Source organism: Macaca fascicularis, chromosome 3 (genome assembly GCF_037993035.2).
Source record: "Macaca fascicularis isolate 582-1 chromosome 3, T2T-MFA8v1.1".
Lineage (NCBI taxonomy): Eukaryota > Metazoa > Chordata > Mammalia > Primates > Cercopithecidae > Macaca > Macaca fascicularis.
The window spans coordinates 48,755,394-48,773,962 of record NC_088377.1 but is presented as its reverse complement, the minus strand read 5'-3'; the positions used below and the strand labels follow the sequence as shown (position 1 = coordinate 48,773,962).

Below are 18,569 nucleotides of genomic sequence, written 5' to 3'. Positions count from 1 at the left end.
ATAATTTCATTCTGTAAGCCTAGAGGACTTATTCTGGCACGGGGAAGGGGCAGTGACTTGCTCTTCGGTTCTGCCAGGACCTGCTTCCAGGAGGGGGCGGGGCCAAGATGGCGCCGAGCGCCGGTTGAGCGGCGTCCCGGCTGCGGCTAGAGTTTTCTTGCTGCCCGTGCTCGGCTGGCCGGGGCGGGTCTGAGTGGTACCCGGGAGGAGACCCTTTGAAAGTCCCTTGTGGGGACTGGAAAGAGGACGGTTGGTTGTGTGTCTGTGCTCGTGGGGACCCCGTGTGTGTGCCTGCATAGGAGAGATGTTGCAGGAGATGGGGTGGACTCTCTGAGCCTCATTTCGCGCTGCCCGGGGATCTTCGACCTGCTTCTCTGCTGGGATCTCGCTCAAGTTAACCCTCCCCTGGGACGCCTTCCTGCCGCCTCCACTTGATCTGAGGAGATCCTGTGACTGTAGCGTGTTTTATGAGCCTTTACTGGCAGAGGGTACCGCCGGGTATTGAAGGATTCGTAGGAGTTCGCCAGGGAAGTGGGACACGACCGCCTCTTGTAAACCCGGCGCCAGGCACAGAGTATGTCTCCAATAATTGTGTTCCCTATAGATAAGACTTATAAAAGTGGGGAAGGAGATTAGGGATGGTTTGAAAAGAACTAATTTCTTTTTCGGCCTCCCTCTTCCCATCCTTCCAGCACGGCCGCCACCCTACTTGTACTACTCCTGAACAGTATTGATGTTAATCTTCCTAATGTCCAGCTCCAAGTGTGCCACTTATTTTATTTTATTTTATTTTTTTTTGAGGCAGGATTTCCGTCTGTTGCGCAGGCTGTTGTGCAGTGGCACCATCTTGGCTCACTGCAGCCTCCAACTCCTCAGTAGTTCAAGCGATCCTCCCGCCTCAGCCGCCTAAGTAGCTGGGATGATCAGTTCACCCCACCACGCCCGTCTAATTTTTTAATTTTTGCAGAAATGGGGGTCTCACATGTTGACCAGTCTGTCTCAAACTTCTGGCCTCAAACGATCCTCCCACCTCTGCCTCCCAAAGTGCTGGGATTACTGGGGTGAGCTACCTCTCTTGGCTCCAATTTGCTTTTTTTTTTTTTTTTTTTTGAGACGGAGTCTCCCTCTATCGCCCAGGCTGGAGTGCAGTGGCACGATCTCGGTTCACTGCAACCTCCACCTCCTGGGTTCAAGCGATTCTCCCACCTCAGCCTCTCAAGTAGCTGGAGTAGCTGGGACTTCAGGCGCCCGCCACCATGTCTGGTTAATTTTTGTGTTTTTACAAAAAGACAAGGTTTCACCATGTTGGCCAGGGTGGTCTCGAACTCCTGACCCCAGGTGATCTTCCCACCTTGGTCTCCCAAATTACAGGCGTGAGCCACTGCACCTGGCTCCACTTTGCTTTTAACTACAGTGTAGGCTCAAAGCTTGGGCCTATGACCTATTAATAACAGTGATACCAAGTATTTACTGAGCACCAACATCTCTAAGCCTTACAACTAATTCATTTACTTCACAAATATTTATGATGTCCCAGGGCTCCTGGAATACATCAGTGAACGTAATAAAGAACTCTGTTGGCCAGGCACAGTGACTCACGCCTGTAATCCCAGCACTTTGGGAGGCCAAGGTGGGCGGATCACCTGAGGTCAGGAGTTCAAGAGTGGACAACAAGAGTGAAATTCTATTTCCAAAAAAAAAAGAAGAGCCCTGTTTACATGGTGGACAGAGACGGAGTCTCACTCTGTTGCCAGGCTGGAGTGCAGTGGTGCAACCTCTGCTCACTGCAACCTCCGCCTCCCGGGTTCAAGCGATTCTCCTGCCTCAGCCTCCCGAGTGTCTGGGACTACAGGCGCATGCCACCATGCCCGGCTAATTTTTGTATTTTCAGTAGAGACAGGGTTTAACCATGTTGGCCAGGATGGTCTTGATCTCTTGATCTCATGATCTGCCTGCCTCGGCCTCCCAAAGTGTTGGGATTACAGGCGTGAGCCGCCACGCCAGGCTCAGAAGATGTTAAATGCTACGGAAAAGAAGAAGTGGGCTGCCCCCACTCTGAGGGCAGACTGCAGAGTTAAATAGGGTGGTCAGGGTAGGCAGCCAATTAGACATTTGGGAGAACATTCCAGGCAGAGGGAATGGAGCAAAAGCTATTAAGTGCATGCCTGGCAAGTTTAAGGAGCAGCCAGAAGACATATGTGTCTGGATCAAAGTGGAAGAAGGAAGGAAGAGTGATCAGAGATATAATGGGGAGAAGGCAAATTTTGAAGGGCTTTGTGGGACATTATAAGGATTTTGTCTTTTTTTTTTTGAGAAGGAGTCTTGCTTTGTTGCCCAGGCTGAAGTGCAGTGACACATATCTTTGCTCACTTCAACCTCCGCCTCCTGGGTTCGAGTGATTCTCCTGCCTCAGCCTCCTGACTAGCTGCAATTACAGGTGCCCGCCCATCTAATTTGTGTATTTTTAGTAGAGATAGGGTTTCACCATGTTGGCCAGGCTGGTCTTGAACTCCTGACCTCAAGTGGTCCGCCTGCCTTGGTCTCCCAAAATGCTAGGATTACAGGCGTGAGCCACTGTACCCGGCCTGAGACAGGGTTTTGTTATGTTGCCCAGGCTGGTCAGGAATTTCTAAGCCTAAGCAGTCTTCCCACCTCACCCTCCCAAAGTGCAGAGATAACAGGCATCAGCTGAACCACTGTACCTGGCCATGATAAGGATTTCGGATTTTACTCTATGGCAAGTGGAGCGCCACTGTGAGGGTTTGAGCAAAGAAATGACAATCTGCTTTACAGTTTGACGGAAGCATTTTGGCTGCAACATTAGGAACAGATGTAGAGAGAGGCAAGGGTAGACACCGGGAGACATTGTTAGGAGGCTTTCTTTACCCAGTGGATAGATGGTGGTGACCTGGGCCAAGCAGTGGGAGCAGGGGAGTCAGGTTGGACTACCTGGTGGATTGATTGATTGATTTTTTTTTTTTTTTTTGAGACGGAGTCTCGCTCTGTCGCCCAGGCTGGAGTGCAGTGGCGCCATCTCCGTTCACTGCAAGCTCCGCCTCCCGGGTTCACAGCATTCTCCTGCCTCAGCCTCCCGAGTAGCTGGGACTACAGGAGCCGCCACCACGTCCGGCTAATTTTTTGTGTTTTCGGTAGAGACGGGGTTTCACCGTGTTAGCCAGGATGGTCTCGATCTCCTGACCTCGTGATCCGCCCACCTCGGCCTCCCAAAGTGCTGGGATTACAAGCGTGAGCCACCGCACCCGGCCTGATTGATTGATTTTTGAGACAGAGTCTCACTCTGTCGCCAGGCTGGAGTGCAGTGGCACCATCTTGGCTCCCTGCAACCTCCGCTTCCTAGGTTCAAGCGATTCTCCTGCCTCAGCCTCCCGAGTAGCTGGTACTACAGGCGCGTGCCACCATGCCCAGCTAATTTTTTGTATTTTTAGTAGAGATAGGATTTCACCATGTTGGCCAGGATGGTCTCGATCTCTTAACCTCATGATCCACCCACCTTGGCCTCTCAAAGTGCTGGGATTACAGGCGTGAGCCACCGTGCCCAGTTGGATTTATTTTTTTATCTTTTTTTTTTTTTTTTTTTTTTTGAGACGGAGTCTCGCTCTGTCGCCCAGGCTGGAGTGCAGTGGCCGGATCTCAGCTCACTGCAAGCTCCGCCTCCCGGGTTTACGCCATTCTCCTGCCTCAGCCTCCTCAGTAGCTGGGACTACAGGCGCCCGCCACCTCGCCCGGCTAGTTTTTTTGTATTTTTTTTTTAGTAGAGAAGGGGTTTCACCGTGTTAGCCAGGATGGTCTCGATCTCCTGACCTCGTGATCCGCCCGTCTCGGCCTCCCAAAGTGCTGGGATTACAGGCTTGAGCCACCGCGCCCGGCTTTTTTTTTTTTTTTTTTTTGAGATGGAGTCTCTCTGTCGCCAAGGCTGGAGTGCAGCTGCACAATCTCAACTCACTGCAACCTCTACCCTCCAGGTTCAAGTGATTCTCCTGCCTCAACCTCCCAAGTAGCTGGGATTACAGGCACGCGCCACCATGCCCAGCTAATTTTTGTATTTTTAGTAGAGACAGGGTTTTACCATGTTGCTCAGGCTGGTCTCGAACTCTTGACCTCAAGTGGTCCAGCCACCTTGGCCTCCCAAAGTGCTGGGATTACAGGCGTGAGCCACCACGCCTGGCCTACCTGGTGGATTTGTTGTGAAGGCTCAGATAAAGAACAAGTGTCTGGACGGATGGCATTACTGTGAAGATAAGGAAAGCTGAGCCTGGGCCAGGCAGTTCGACTCACGCCTTTAATTCCAACACTTTGGGAGGCCAACGCTGGAGGATTGCTTGAGCCCAAGACTTCAAAGTGCTGGGATTGAAGCCCTGAGGTGTAACAGAAAAAGACAGAAATCTGGGCTGGGCCTGCTGGCTCAGGCCTGTAATTCCAACACTTTGGGAGGCCAAAGCAGGAGGATTGCGTGAACCCAGCAATTCAAGACCAGACTGGGCAACATAGTGAGACTCTGTCTCTGCCCCCTGCCAAAAAATTGGCTGTGCACAGTGGTACACACCTATAGTCACAGCTACTTGGGAGGCTGAGGTGTGAGGATTGCTTGAGCCTGGGAGTTCCTGGGCTCTATCAGTCTTCCTACTTCTGCCTCCTAAGTATCTAGAACTATAGCCGTGTGCCTGTATACCCAACTAATTTTTGTATTTTTTGTACAGATGGGGTCTCGCTGTGTTGTCCAGGCTGGTTGTGAACTACTGGGCTCAAGTGATCCTTCTACCTCGGGCTCCCAAAGTGTTGGAATTACAGGCATGAGCCACTAGGCCCAGTCCAGAGTTGTTTTTTTTTTTTTGAGACGGAGTCACCCTGGCTGGAGTGCAGTGGCATGATCTTGGTTCACTGCAACCTCTGCCCTCTGGGTTCAAGTGATTCTCCTGCCTTAGCCTCTCTAGTAGCTAGGATTACAGGTGTGCACTACCACGCCCTGCTAATTTTTGTATTTTTAGTGGCGATGGGGTTTCTCCATGTTGGCCAGGCTGGTCTTGAATTCCTGACCTCAAGTGATCCGCCCGCCTTGGCCTCCCAAAGTGCTGGTGGGATTACAGGTGTGAGCCACGGCACCTGGCACCAGCCCAGATTTCTATCTTTCTCTGTTACACCTCAGGGCTAACTCATGTGGGGATGGACAGAAGACACCCCGAGTTCCTCCCCTCTCCCCACTGTCCTCCCTTTATTGGCCCCGTCCCCGTGTCTCACATTTCTTTTTTTTTTTTTTTTGAGACGGAGTCTCGCTCTCACCCAGGCTGGAGTGCAGTGGCCGGATCTGGGACTACAGGTGCCCGCCACCACACTTGGCTAATTTTTTATTATTTTTAGTAGAGACGGGGTTTCACCATGTTAGCCGGATGGTCTTGATCTCCTGACCTCGTGATCCGCCCGTCTTGGCCTCCCAGAGTGCTGGGATTACAGGCTTGAGCCACCGCCCCTGGCCTCACATTTCTTTTTCTTCTGCCTGCCCCATTCCTCTGCCAGGGTCTCCGTCTCTCCACCGGGGGCTTCATCCTTCCAGGGAGAAGAGGGACTCCAGAATGGCTGAGGAGAAGAAGCTGAAGCTTAGCAACACCGTGCTGCCCTCGGAGTCCATGAAGGTGGTGGCTGAATCCATGGGCATCGCCCAGATTCAGGAGGAGACCTGCCAGCTGCTGACGGATGAGGTCAGCTACCGCATCAAAGAGATTGCACAGGTGACCCAGCCCTTCTGTCCAGCTCCACGTTGGGTCCAGGATGTCGCCCGGGGCCCCGCCCTTAGGATTTTGGGCTGATGTCTATTCTGTCACCCACCCCAGGATGCCTTGAAGTTCATGCACATGGGGAAGCGGCAGAAGCTCACCACCAGTGACATTGACTATGCCTTGAAGCTAAAGAATGTCGAGGTGATTTGGGGAGACAGGCAGGGGGCGGGTGATGGGGACAGGGCGATGGGGTTGGGGTGAGGCGCCATCCTTCAGCCAGGTCTCCTCCGGCTCCCTTCTCACATGTGCCCCTCTCTCCTGCCACAGCCACTCTATGGCTTCCACGCCCAGGAGTTCATTCCTTTCCGCTTCGCCTCTGGTGGGGGCCGGGAGCTTTACTTCTACGAGGAGAAGGAGGTTGATCTGAGCGACATCATCAATACCCCTCTGCCCCGGGTGCCCCTGGACGTCTGCCTCAAAGGTTGGGGGAGGGGAGAGCAGGGTGGCAGGGAGGAGGGAAAAGAGGACAGATGCGTGTGGGTGTGAGTAGCCTCACAATAGAAGAAAAGCTCAGCGTGAGATCCCTGGTGAGTTGCAAGGGGAGCAGGAGTGGAAACATGCATGGAACAACTCCCCAGTGTCCATGCGCGGCAATTCACCTTGACACCTGCCTTCCTTGCAGCTCATTGGCTGAGCATCGAGGGCTGCCAGCCAGCTATCCCCGAGAACCCACCCCCAGGTAACCTCCATGCCCCACCCTCTGGGTCTCTGGGTCCCTTTCCCCCTCCTTCCACCTTTTTTTTTTGATGGAGTCTCACTCTGTTGCCTGTGCTGGAGTGCGGGAGTGCTGGACTGCAGTGGCACAATCTCGGCTCACTGCAACCTCTGCCTCCTGGGTTCACGCGATTGTTGTGCTTCAGCCTCCTGAGTAGCTAGAGCTACAGGCACACACCACCACGCCCAGCTAATTTTTTGTAATTTTAGTAGAGATGAGGTTTCACCATGTTGGCCAGGCTGGTCTCGAACTTCTGACCTGAGGTGATCCACCCGCCCTGGCCTCCCAAAGTGCTGGGATTACAGGCGTGAGCCACCGCATCCAGCCTCCTCCCTTTACTTTTCCTGCTACTCTCGTCACGCCTCCCACTGTGCCTGCTTTCCCACCAGCTCCCAAAGAGCAACAGAAGGCCGAAGCCACAGAACCCCTGAAGTCAGCCAAGCCAGGCCAAGAGGAAGACGGACCCCTGAAGGGCAAAGGTCAAGGGGCCACCGCAGCTGACGGCAAAGGTCAGTCCTCCTAGGCCAGGCCTCTCTGTACTCTTGCCCAAAGCCACGTGGCCATTTGTTTTGTATCCTTTTTTTGTTTTTGAGACAGAGTTTCACTCTGTCACCCAGGCCAGAGTGTAGTGGCACAATCTCAGCTCACTGCAGCCTCAGCCTCCTGAGTAGCTGGGATTACAGGTGCCCACCACCACGCCCAGCTAATTTTTGTAGTTTTTTTTAGTAGAGATAGGGTTTTGCTATGTAGGCCAGGTTGGTCTCAAACTCACCCTCATGTGATCCGCCTGCCTTGGCCTCCCAAAGTGCTGGGATTACAGGTGTGAGCCACCATGCCAAGCCTCCATGTGGCCATTGGTGAAGTGGGCCAGAGAGCCCCAGAAAGGATGGGGAAGCCTAAGAAGAAGCTGGGTCTCCTGAGTCTCAGGGGAAGTGGAGGGTTAAGGTTCTTCTGTTACTGAGGTTTCTTCTGGAGCTTTCTTTGTCAGACCCACCTCTCCAATCACACAGGGAAAGAGAAGAAGGCACCGCCCTTGCTGGAGGGGGCCCCCTTGCGACTGAAGCCCCGGAGCATCCATGAGTTGTCTGTGGAGCAACAGCTCTACTACAAGGAGATCACCGAGGCCTGTGTGGGCTCCTGCGAGGCCAAGAGGGCGGTGAGGGCCCCACCAGCCTGCCCTGGCCCTGAGACTCCTCCTCCTGGGGGTCCTATGAATTGCTCCCCACATCCTACCCCCACCTGACTGGCTTCCCTCCTCCCACAGGAAGCCCTGCAAAGCATTGCCACGGACCCCGGGCTGTATCAGATGCTGCCACGGTTCAGTACCTTCATCTCGGAGGGGGTGAGAGCATGAGGTTCCACTGTGCAGGGACGGCAGCGGAAGCTCCTGTGAGGGTCTCCCTGCCCCATGCCCAGCACTCCTCCCTCCCGCAGGTCCGTGTGAATGTGGTTCAGAACAACCTGGCCCTACTCATCTACCTGATGCGTATGGTGAAGGCGCTGATGGACAACCCCACGCTCTATCTAGAAAAATACGTGAGTGGTCCTGCCCACCTTCCCTTCCAGGGACCAGGGACCCTGCTGCCACCAACAGGAAGTCAGTGGTCAGCGGTGGCTCACACTTGAAATCCCAGCAACTTTGGGAGGCCGAGATGGGAGGATCGCTTGAGCTCAGCAGTTTGAGGACAACCTGAGGATAGTAGTAGGACTACTGTCTCTACAAAAAAAGATAACAAAAACAAAATTAGCCAGGCATGGTGGTGCATACCTGTGGTCCCAGCTACCTGGGAAGCTGAGATGGGAGGATTGCTTGAGCCTGGATGATTGAGGCTGCAGCGAGCCATGATTGTGCCCCTGCACACCAGCCTGGGTGACAGAGTGAGACTTTGTTTCAAACAAACAAAACCAGAATCAGCTGCCCCGCCCTTTCTCCCTTAGGTCCATGAGCTGATTCCGGCTGTGATGACCTGCATCGTGAGCAGACAGCTGTGCCTGCGACCAGATGTGGACAATCACTGGGCACTCCGAGACTTTGCTGCCCGCCTGGTGGCCCAGATCTGCAAGCATTTTAGCACAACCACTAACAACATCCAGTCCCGAATCACCAAGACCTTCACCAAGGTGAGCCAGGGAAACTTGAGCACCATTGGTTTCATCACTGGCCACCTCTGGTTGGGGGAAGTGACACTGGAAACAAGGGCAGAGGGAAGAGGGACTGGAACTTGTGGGGCTCTAAGGGCCTTGAGGCTTGTCTGTAATGCCTTTTTTTTTTTTTTTGAGATGGAGTCTCACTCTTGCCCAGGCTGGAGTGCAGTGGTGCGATCTCTGCTCACTGCACCCTCTGCCTCCTGGGTTCAAGCAATTCTCCTGCCTCAGCCTCCTGAGTACTTGGGATTACAGGTGCCTGCAGCCATAATTGGCTAATTTATTTATTTATTTATTTTTTGAGACGGAGTTTTGCTCTTGTTGTCCAGGCTGGAGTGCAATGATGCGATCTCGGCCCACTGCAACCTCCGCCTCCTGGGTTCCAACGATTCTCTTGCCTCAGCCTCCTGAGTAGCTGGGATTACAGGCATGTGCCACCACACCCAGCTAATTTTGTATTTTTAGTAGAGACGGGGTTTCTCCATGTTGGTCAGGCTGGTCTAGAACTCCCGACCTCAGGTGATCTGCCTGCCTCAGCCTCCCAAAGTGCCAGGATTACAGGTGTGAGCCACTGTGCCTGGCCACAACTGGCTAATTTTTGTGTTTTTAGTAGAGACAGGGTTTCACCATGTTAACTAGGCTGGTCTTGAACTCCTGACCTCAGGTGATCTGCCTGCCTCAGCTTCCCAAAGTGCTGGGATTACAGGCGTGAGCCACCGCGCCTGGCCTCACTGTCATGTCTTAATGATTTACAAGGAAAGTGTCTATGAAAGACGTGGGTCCCTATCAATCATCCTTTCAGACCCCTTCATCTTAGTTTATTTCCTTCCCCTTACAGAGCTGGGTGGACGAGAAGACGCCCTGGACGACTCGTTATGGCTCCATCGCAGGCTTGGCTGAGCTGGGACACGATGTTAGGCCTCTGGGAGGAAGAAATGGGGGAGGGGACGCAGTCATGAGGTTATAGAGGGCACTGTGCCCCCACCTGGGAGACCCTGGTGACCCTCCGGCTTTGGTTTCTTCCTTTCCCTTCCAACAGGTTATCAAGACTCTGATTCTGCCCCGGCTACAGCAGGAAGGGGAGCGGATCCGCAGTGTGCTGGACGGCCCTGTGTTGAGCAACATTGACCGGATTGGAGCAGACCATGTGCAGAGCCTTCTGCTGGTAACCGAAGCCCCTGTCCCTGCACCTGCGCCCCCGACCCCCCGAGAGACAGCCGGCGTTTAGCAAGCATATGGCGTATTTTATTCACCTACTCCCATCTTTGCCTCCTGTTTTCAGAACATACTGCAAAGTCTGATACTATTTTACAGATGGAAAGACTGAGACTCAAGCTGAGTAAAAAATAAGGGGGCTGGCTGGGCGTGGTGGCTCACGCCTGTAATCCCAGCACTCTGGGAGCCTAGGAGGCCAGCTTGGGCAATGTAGCGAGACCCCGCCTACGAAAAACAAAAAGCTGGGAGTGGTGACATGTGCCTGTGGTCCCAGCTGCTAGGGAGGCCAAGGTGGGAAGACTGCTTGAACCCAGGAGTTCAAGGCTGCAGTGAGCTATCATTGTGCCACTGCACTCCAGCCTGGGTTACAGAGGGAGACCACCACTCCTCCAAAAAGAAAGAAGGGCTCACATGCTCAGCCTTTGGCATTTGGACCATCCTTCCCCAGTGCTTCTGTGTTACTGTGTGGTCTCTGTACAAAGCAAATGCCCTCTTGATTAACTGTCCTGCCACAGTATTTAGCAAGTTCATTCACATGTTAGTGCCCATGTTTTCATTTTTTTTTTCTCTCTCTTTTTTGAGATGGGAGTCTCACCCTGTAACCCAGGCTGGAGTGCAGTGGCATGATCTCAGGCTCACTGCAACCTCTGCCTCTCAGGTTCAAGCGATTCTTGTGCCTCAGCCTCCCGAGTAGCTGGCACCACAGGCATGTGCCACCATGCCTGGCTAATTTTTTGTATTTTTAGTAGAGACAGGGTTTCACCATGTTGGCCAGGCTGGTCTCGAACTCCTGACTTCAGGTGGTCTGCCAGCCTCAGCCTCCCAAAGTGCTGGAATTACAGGCATGAACTACCACGCCCAGCCATTCTTTTTTTTTTTTTTCTGAGTCTCACTCCGTCACCCAAGCTGGAGTGCAGTGATGCAACCTCTGCTCACTTCAACCTCCACCACCTGGGTTCAAGCATTCTAGTACCTCAGCCTCCCTGGTAGCTAGGACTATAGGTGCGTGCCACCATGCCTGGCTAGTTTTTGTATTTTTAGTGGAGACAAGGTTTCTCCATTTGGGCCAGGCTAGTCTCACACTCTTGACCGCAAGTGATCTGCCCGCCTCAGCCTCCCAAGTGCTGGGATACAGGCGTGAGATGCCGCACCTGGCCCCGTGCCCATCTTTTGTTTTGAGCAAGCCCACAGTGTTCTGTACACACACTAACAGCTCAGCATGGTTTGGCCTCCATCAGGGTCACTGAGATGATAAGGAATGTCCTTTTTTATTGCATCCCCAAGGCTCTTCTCAGAGTGTCACCAGCCCTCCCTCTACCTGGCTTTTTTTTGTCTGCAGAAACACTGTGCCCCTGTTCTGGCAAAGCTGCGCCCACCGCCTGACAATCAGGATGCCTACCGGGCAGAATTCGGGTCCCTTGGGCCCCTCCTCTGCTCCCATGTGGTCAAGGCTCGGGCCCAGGCTGCTCTGCAGGCTCAGCAGGTCAACAGGACCACTCTGACCATCACGCAGGTCCGTGGCCGGGTGGGGAGGAGGAATAGGAGGTGGAGGAGGACCCCAGTGTGGGACGGGCATTCACACAGCCACGCGGGCCCCAAGTCAGCCGTCTCAGGGCAACCAGGCCCTGAGTGAGGATGCCCAGCCCCAGTGAGAGCCACTAAGAGCAAGGGGAGCCCAGGCCTCTCCCTTCAGACTCTTCTTAGTAGATGCTGCCACGTCCCCTTTCCTCTTCTCCCCACAGCCCCGGCCCACGCTGACCCTCTCGCAGGCCCCTCAGCCTGGCCCTCGCACCCCTGGCTTGCTGAAGGTTCCTGGCTCCATCGCACTTCCTGTCCAGACACTGGTGTCTGCGCGAGCAGCTGCCCCACCACAGCCTTCCCCTCCTCCAACCAAGTTTATTGTAATGTCGTCGTCCTCCAGCGCCCCATCCACCCAGCAGGTATGCAGAGCTGTGTGGGACAGGGAGCATCCGGAGGGCCCAGGTTGCCTCAGAGCACCCTAGGGAGGCCCAGGAGTAGAGCACAGTCCCCTCTGGGCCCAAAGTCAGGAGCTGAAAGAGGCACCCACCACGGTTCTGCAGGGCCGTAGCTGCCCTGCATGAGCAAGGTCTCCAGCCACAGCTGTCTATGGGGTCAACTACAGGAATAACTTGTTCAGGCAGGGAGCAAGTGAAGTGTCCCCGCCAGGCCTCTGAGGGGCAGGGAGGGCACAGGGCAAGCGGACCTGCTTTTCCTTTCTATCCAGGTCCTGTCCCTCAGCACCTCGGCCCCTGGCTCAGGTTCCACCACCACCTCGCCCGTCACCACCACCGTCCCCAGTGTGCAGCCCATCGTCAAGCTGGTCTCCACCGCCACCACCGCACCCCCCAGCACTGCTCCCTCTGGTCCCGGGAGTGTCCAGAAGTATATTGTGGTCTCACTTCCCCCAACAGGGGAGGGCAAAGGAGGCCCCGTTTCCCATCCTTCTCCAGTTCCTCCACCGGCATCATCCCCCTCTCCACTCAGCAGCAGTGCCCTCTGCGGGGGGAAGCAGGAAGCTGGGGACAGTCCCCCTCCAGCTCCAGGGACTCCAAAAGCGAATGGCTCCCAGCCCCCCAACTCTGGCTCCCCTCAGCCTGCTTCGTGATGCTCCACCTGCCAGCCCCCAGATTCCCACACATGCAGACATGTACACACGTGCATGCATACTAAGCGGAAGGAAGTTGTAGATTGCTTCCTTTCATATCACTTTCTTTTTAGATATTGTACAGTCAGTTCCTCAGAATAAAAGTTTGGTTTGTAAGTTCCGATCCACTGCAGTCCTTCCTGCATCAGATACCACAGAGAGGCTGGGCCCATTGCCCCCTCCTGGTCTCTCGGGATTGAGGACTCTTCCTGCCCAGATTGAGAGTCCCAAGACCAGGAGGCTGGAAAAGAAAAAGACTGTCCTTCCGTGGGACAAACTGCCGCCTTGGCTGCCGTGTCCTCGTTTGGGGAGCCTCAGATCCGAATGACGTAGGCATCGCTGTGGCTTAGGTGTCGCACCCACTTGTGGGGGTTGGCATTGCCGCACGGCCTGAAGGCCAGCCTGAGGAATCGAACCTGGAGGCCGGAGCACGTGTGCCGGGGAAGCTCAAAGGAGAGACTGGCCGGGCCCAGACCCAGAGGAGGGGCCGAGGTGGAGAGCCCATGGCTGGGAGGTCCTGGGGGCCCTGGGACGTCCATCTGTGAGGGGCAGAGGCAGGGGGAGGAAAGAGGGCAGGAAGCTGACCACGCTGGGGGGACCAGGCAGCACTGCTTCGGGAGTGTAGGGGGGCTGTTAAGTGATGGTGGGAGGAGAGGGGCCGGGGGTCCACAGCGAATACCTGGAAAAGGCCCGAGAGTTGAGAGCCTCCTTGCACCCGAGGCAGGTCCCAGCGAAGGGCTCCCTCCGCCAGCTCGGCCTTCTGCTCTGGGCTGCTCAGCTCCTGAGACAGGCTGGAGTTTGGAAAGGGAAGGTGCTGGGCTTGGCGCCTTCTTGGGGCAGGCCTGTCGTGCTGAGCTCACTCTCTCCCCAGGAATCTCCCCGTGGTGGGTGCACACACTCACCTGACCACCCCTCGAGGCAGGGGAAGGTGCAGCCTGACATTGAGGGCTTGGCTACAGAGGAGACAGGAACAAAGTCAGCCCCAGGAAGGCACGGTCCCTTGTCCTGTTCCTCTTCAATGTCACAACAGGATTTCAGCACAGGTGTCCCCCACCTTCCCAAATGCTACAGCCTCTACCTTAACTGGATTCTGAGGCTGGCAGCTGCATCTGAAGGGAGAAGTAGCAGGTGCCCTGGCCCTGTCTCCTGTCCCACAGAGCTGAACTCGGCCAGGCGCCGGCCTCACTCTTACCTCTTCGAGGGCAGGTCGCATCGCAACTTCAGATAAACCTGGAGCCTGGATGAGAGGGTAAAACACCATGACTCAGGCCATCTCTTACTGGCATCTCACCATTCCTCACCAGGGGCCTCCATGCGGGGCTGTGTGGGTATGGGCTGTACCCCCAAGAGAGAAAAGGGCTGAAGTCCAGCCCAACTCCATTAGCCAAACCTTTTTCCTTTTTTTTTTTTTCCAGAGTGACAGGGTCTCGCTATGTTGCCCAGGCTGGTCTGGAACTCCTGGGCTCAAGTGATCCTCCCATCTCAGCCTCCCAAAGTGCTAGGATTACAGGTGTGAGCCACCACGCCCAGCCCAAGCCTTTTTCCAATTTGCACTCCATCACCACTACCACCACCCCCACTCTGCAGTGAGTCTTGGGAACATACAGGTCTCGGCTTGGGTTCCAAGGTAGTTCTAGAACCCAGGAAATGGTCTCACCGGCCTGAGCCTCGGTCCCACTGCACAGAGGGGAAGAGTCGGAAGGGAAGCGGTGACGGGAGGTCATCGGAGAGTTGGTACCGCATCACAGTCAGCTGAGAGACCAGAGAGCAACAAGGTTAGTTTGGTCTCATGCCCCCACTGCCCCCCTTCCCCATGGTGGATGGAATTTATGAGGCCACCCCAACCCTGACCTCGCCCTGAGGTGGTTGCAAGCGGAGGATTCGATGAGACTCAAACTCATCCAGATTCACAGAGCTGTGAAACGAGACTTCATCGACCCGGATTCCTGGCCCATAACCTGGAAAGAGAGAGAGAGACTTCACTCCTGACCCATGTTTTGGGAGAGGAGCAAGAAGTGGGGAGGCTCCATCTCTGACTTCCCTCCATGAACTCTCCAGCAATGACCTACTCCAAGGGGAGAAAGACCCACTTTTTCCTCACCTCTTAGCTCTGACTTTCCCACACAAAACTCTTCCGTCAAGCCAATGCGCATCTCTGTTGGAGGAGAGAACATCAGGGGAGCTCAGCAAACTCCACGGTTTAACACACCAAGGAACCTGCCCTAACCCCAACCCTGGGTCCCGCCTGCAGAGGCCTCACCAGAGCCGCTGGGAAGGAAACTCTTGAGCCGAATCTCTCCCTGCACATCCACCTTCAGCAGGGAGCCCTGAGAGGCAGGGGAATCAAGGTTAGAGTCTTTTTTTTTTTTTTTTTTTTTTTTTTTTTAGACAGTCTCGCTCTGTCGCCCAGGCTGGCAGCAGCGTGATCTCGGCTCACTGCAAGCTCCACCTCCCAGGGTCAAGAGAGTCTCCTGCCTCAGCCTCACAAGTAGCTGGGATTACAGATGTCTGCCACCATGCATGGCTAATTTTTATATTTTTAGTAGAGATAGAGTTTCACCGTGTTGGCCAGGCTGGTCTCAAACTCCTAACCTTAAGTGATCCACCCACGTCGGCCTCCCAAAGTGCTGGGATTACAGGTAGGAGGCACCGTGCCCCGCCTTTTTTTTTTTTTTTTTTTTTTAAGAGATAGGGTCTTGCTCTGTCACCCAGACTAGAGTGCAGTGGCTCAATCTCGGCTCACTGCAGCCTCAACCTCCTAGGCTGAAATGATCCTCCTGCCTCAGCCTCCCAAGTAGCTGGGACAGCAGGTGTACACCACCATGCCTGGGTAACTTGTTTATTTGTATTTTTTGTAGAGACGGGGTCTGGCTATGTTGCCCAGGCTGGTTTCAAACTCCTGGCCCCAAATAATTCTTCTACCTCGGCCTCCCAAAGCACTGGGATTACAAGCATGAGCCACTGTGTGGCTGTTGCTGGGAGTCTTAACCACCCCACCATGTTTCTCAAGTCCCATTTGTCCTCAGCTCCAGGTTTGGGAGCTCAGACTTACATTAGATGCTATCAGTACAGACAATCTCTCGACCACATCCAAAAAAACTTCATTCTTTTGGCTCTGAGAAAGAGAGAGGGTTTGGATGGTTGGAAGCAGAATAGCCTATGTTCTGAAATGGACAGACAGGGAGAAAGGACAGGACAGTCAAAGCTACAGCTCTAGGGTGGGGACATGGGTGATGGAAGGGATACCCACATCTAGGGGAGGTGGGAGAGGTGTCAAGATCTTTTTTTTTTTTTGAGATGGAGTCTCGCTCTGTCGCCCGGGCTGGAGTGCAGTGGCCCGATCTCAGCTCACTGCAAGTTCCGCCTCCCGGGTTTACGCCATTCTCCTGCCTCAGCCTCCTGAGTAGCTAGGACTACAGGCGCCCGCCACCTCACCCGGCTAGCTTTTTGTATTTTTTAGTAGAGATGGGGTTTCACCGTGTTAGCCAGGATGGTCTCGATCTCCTGACCTTGTGATCCGCCTGTCTCGGCCTCCCAAAGTGCTGAGATTACAGGCTTGAGCCACCGCGCCTAGCCGATCTTTTCCTTTTTCTTTTTTTTTGCATTTTTGGGTTTTACCATGTTGGCCAGGCTGCTCTCGAACTCCTGGCATCAGGAGATCCGCCCACCTCGGCCTCCTAAAGTGCTGGGATTACAGGCATGAACCACTGCGCCCCAACGTAAGATCTTGGACTCTGGGGTCCCAGAGCAAAACCAGAGGGTCTGACCCCATGGATTCCTCCCTCACCTGGTCAGAGCGACTGGACAGGACAGGGCGGCTGGCTGCACTGCTGGGAGCCACTTTGCTCTGTTGTGTCTCAGCCCCAAACTGTAAAGCATCCAAAGCAATCAATCATCAGGTCTGACAACCCCAGCCAACCCCTCTTCTCCTTCCTCACCCTCCTCTTTCCCTCTGCTGACCAAGCCAACGCTGCTGAGGTCAAAGAGGCTGAAGGGCTTGCTGACCACAGCTTCCGTCTGGATGAAATTCCTCAGCATCTCTGTGGATGTGGTCTGTACATAGCCATAGTCCTAGTGGTAAAGGAAGGACAGTCCGAGTGGTCAGTGGAGGGAAGGGGTAAAAAGGGGGAGTGGGGCCAGGCATGGTGGCACACTCTTGTACTCCCAGGTCTTTGGAAGGCCGAGACATAGGAGAATGGTTTGAGACCACGAGTTCAAGACCAGCCTGGGCAACAGAGCGAGACTCCCGTCTCTACAAAAAATAAACAATGAGCTGGACACAGGGGAGGAGGCTGAGGCAGGAGAATAGCTTGAGCCCAGGAGTTCCAGGCTGCAGTGAGCTATAATTGCACCACTGCACTCCAGCCTGGGCAACAGAGCAAGACCGTCTCTAAAAGGAAAAAAAAAAATAGACTTGGCCTCCTAACCACAGCATCCCACAGTAGAAGAGCAGATGTATCTCCAGGGGAATTAGGTGGGGGCCACAGAAGGGGATCATTGATTCTCACCAGCACTTCATCCAGGAGTTCGTAGACCAGAGCCACATTGCGGGAGATGGTCCCCTCGCCCAGGGAGCCACAGTAATCGCCCAGAAGAGTGGCCAACCTGAGGAAACACTTGGAGCGTGTATTTCCTCCTCCTCTCAGACCCCTGCCAGCTAGCAGGTGCCCAGCCCAACCCTCCTCACCTGGAGAGCAGTTCTAGGAGGCTGAAGGGAGAAACGTTTTCTGAAGTTGTTACCACCAAATACAGGCTGCTGTGTCTGATGTGAATGAAATGACGGCCATCGTGATACTGAAACACAGGCAGGGAGAAGAGGGGTTAGGAAAAGGGAGGTGGAGTAATCAGAACCCAGGAGACCTGAGCTGGGATCCCGATGCCTCTTACTAGTTTGGGAGATACATGACAGATCCCTGAGCCCAGCTTCCCATGTGGAAACGGGGTTAATTATAGTAACTACCCCAAGTTGCTGATAATGGAGTCACGCAGGGAGCTGGGCCTGGTGTGTTGCTGGCGCCCAATGGACGTTTTTTTTTTCCCCCACCCCCATTACCCCGAGACGGAGTCTCGCTCTGTCACCCAGGCTGGGTGCGGTGTCCGGATCTCGGCTCACTGCAACCTCTGCCTCTTCGGTTCAAGCGATTCTCCTGCCTCAGCTTCCCGAGTAGATGGGATTACAGGCGCCCGCCACCACGCCCAGCTAATTTTTTTTTCGTATTTTTAGTAGATGCGAAGTTTCAGCATGTTGGTCAGAATGGTTTCGAACTCCTGACCTCAGGTGATCCGCCCTCCTCGGCCTCCCAAAGTGCTGGGATTACAGGCGTGAGCCACCGCGCCGGGCCTCTTGTTAGTTTTACTTGGAGAAATACAACCCCCAAGTGGAAGCTACCATGGAACCAGTCCTGGGAGGGAGACGGCGCCCACCCGGCCCGCCCGGGCCCAGCTCCTCACCCGCCTCCCGCCAGTGGTTACCATGACAACCGGGGACTCGTCTCCTGGCAGTCCCGTCAGCTTCCGGTAGAAGAGCTCGGCCACATCCCGGCCGCCACTGTCCCCGCGGACTGGCGGGTGGAAGGACTCAGTGAAGGATCCTGCGACACGGGCTGGCCCTGGGCGCCCCTCCCGCCCGGTCCCTCCGCCCCTTCCCAGCCCCGAGGGTCTAGGATACAGTCTTTGTAGATGAGCGGGTCCCCCTTGGAGGACAGAATGAAGAACTGGGAAATCATGGCCGTCCTGGAGAGCAGACAAGAAGACGGCGAAAGTTGGGCCTGCCCCGCCCTGAGGCCCCGGAACAAAAGAACGCGCGTGCGCTGGCCCTTTAAGAGCGATTCTCCTCCGCCGCGCCAGCTTGGACCGCGGGAAACCCGGCGCCCGCCCCACCCCGCCCGGAGATTCCCTTCCGACTCCCGCACCGCCTCCCCGTCACTCATTCGAGGCCCGCCCGGCGATTGGCTTGCGGCTAGCGGGAGGGAGAAAGGGCCGGCTTTTCCGATTGGCCCGCACGCAGTGGCGCTGGTCACGTGGGGGGCGACGTTTC

General features: G+C 54.9%; 2 protein-coding genes across 14 annotated transcripts; one reads left to right on the top strand and one right to left on the bottom strand.

The window, feature by feature from the left end:
- The first annotated feature begins 88 nt into the window (after positions 1-88).
- Positions 89-12,654, top strand: TAF6 (TATA-box binding protein associated factor 6). Of its 2 annotated transcripts, XM_005549150.5 has the most exons (15): positions 89-574; positions 5,533-5,744; positions 5,847-5,933; positions 6,060-6,213; positions 6,415-6,471; positions 6,897-7,016; positions 7,518-7,663; positions 7,772-7,849; positions 7,942-8,043; positions 8,446-8,628; positions 9,491-9,565; positions 9,692-9,817; positions 11,207-11,380; positions 11,610-11,807; positions 12,113-12,654. In XM_005549150.5, exons 2-15 carry the CDS (start codon positions 5,589-5,591, stop codon positions 12,491-12,493), a joined length of 2,037 nt encoding a protein of 678 aa, XP_005549207.1. In that variant the 5' UTR covers positions 89-574; positions 5,533-5,588; the 3' UTR covers positions 12,494-12,654. The 2 variants fall into 2 exon arrangements, with proteins under 2 accessions (XP_005549207.1, XP_065397774.1); XM_065541702.2 differs by lacking the exon at positions 6,415-6,471.
- AP4M1 (adaptor related protein complex 4 subunit mu 1) lies at positions 12,581-18,325 on the bottom strand. 12 transcript variants are annotated; one of them, XR_012432233.1, is made up of 15 exons: positions 18,201-18,325; positions 18,005-18,093; positions 17,220-17,326; positions 17,041-17,137; positions 16,493-16,603; positions 16,320-16,400; positions 15,585-15,647; positions 14,793-14,859; positions 14,634-14,687; positions 14,384-14,490; positions 14,190-14,284; positions 13,611-13,769; positions 13,435-13,485; positions 13,212-13,323; positions 12,581-13,071 (listed from the first exon to the last, which is right to left on the bottom strand). XR_012432233.1 is itself a non-coding variant. In XM_005549151.5 (15 exons), exons 1-15 carry the CDS (start codon positions 18,256-18,258, stop codon positions 12,847-12,849), a joined length of 1,383 nt encoding a protein of 460 aa, XP_005549208.1. In that variant the 5' UTR covers positions 18,259-18,325; the 3' UTR covers positions 12,581-12,846. The 12 variants fall into 12 exon arrangements, 8 of the variants coding, with proteins under 8 accessions (XP_005549208.1, XP_005549209.1, XP_073890617.1 ...); XM_005549151.5 differs by having other exon boundaries at positions 13,725-13,769; positions 17,984-18,093; XM_005549152.5 differs by having other exon boundaries at positions 13,725-13,769.
- Positions 18,326-18,569: the final 244 nt, after the last annotated feature.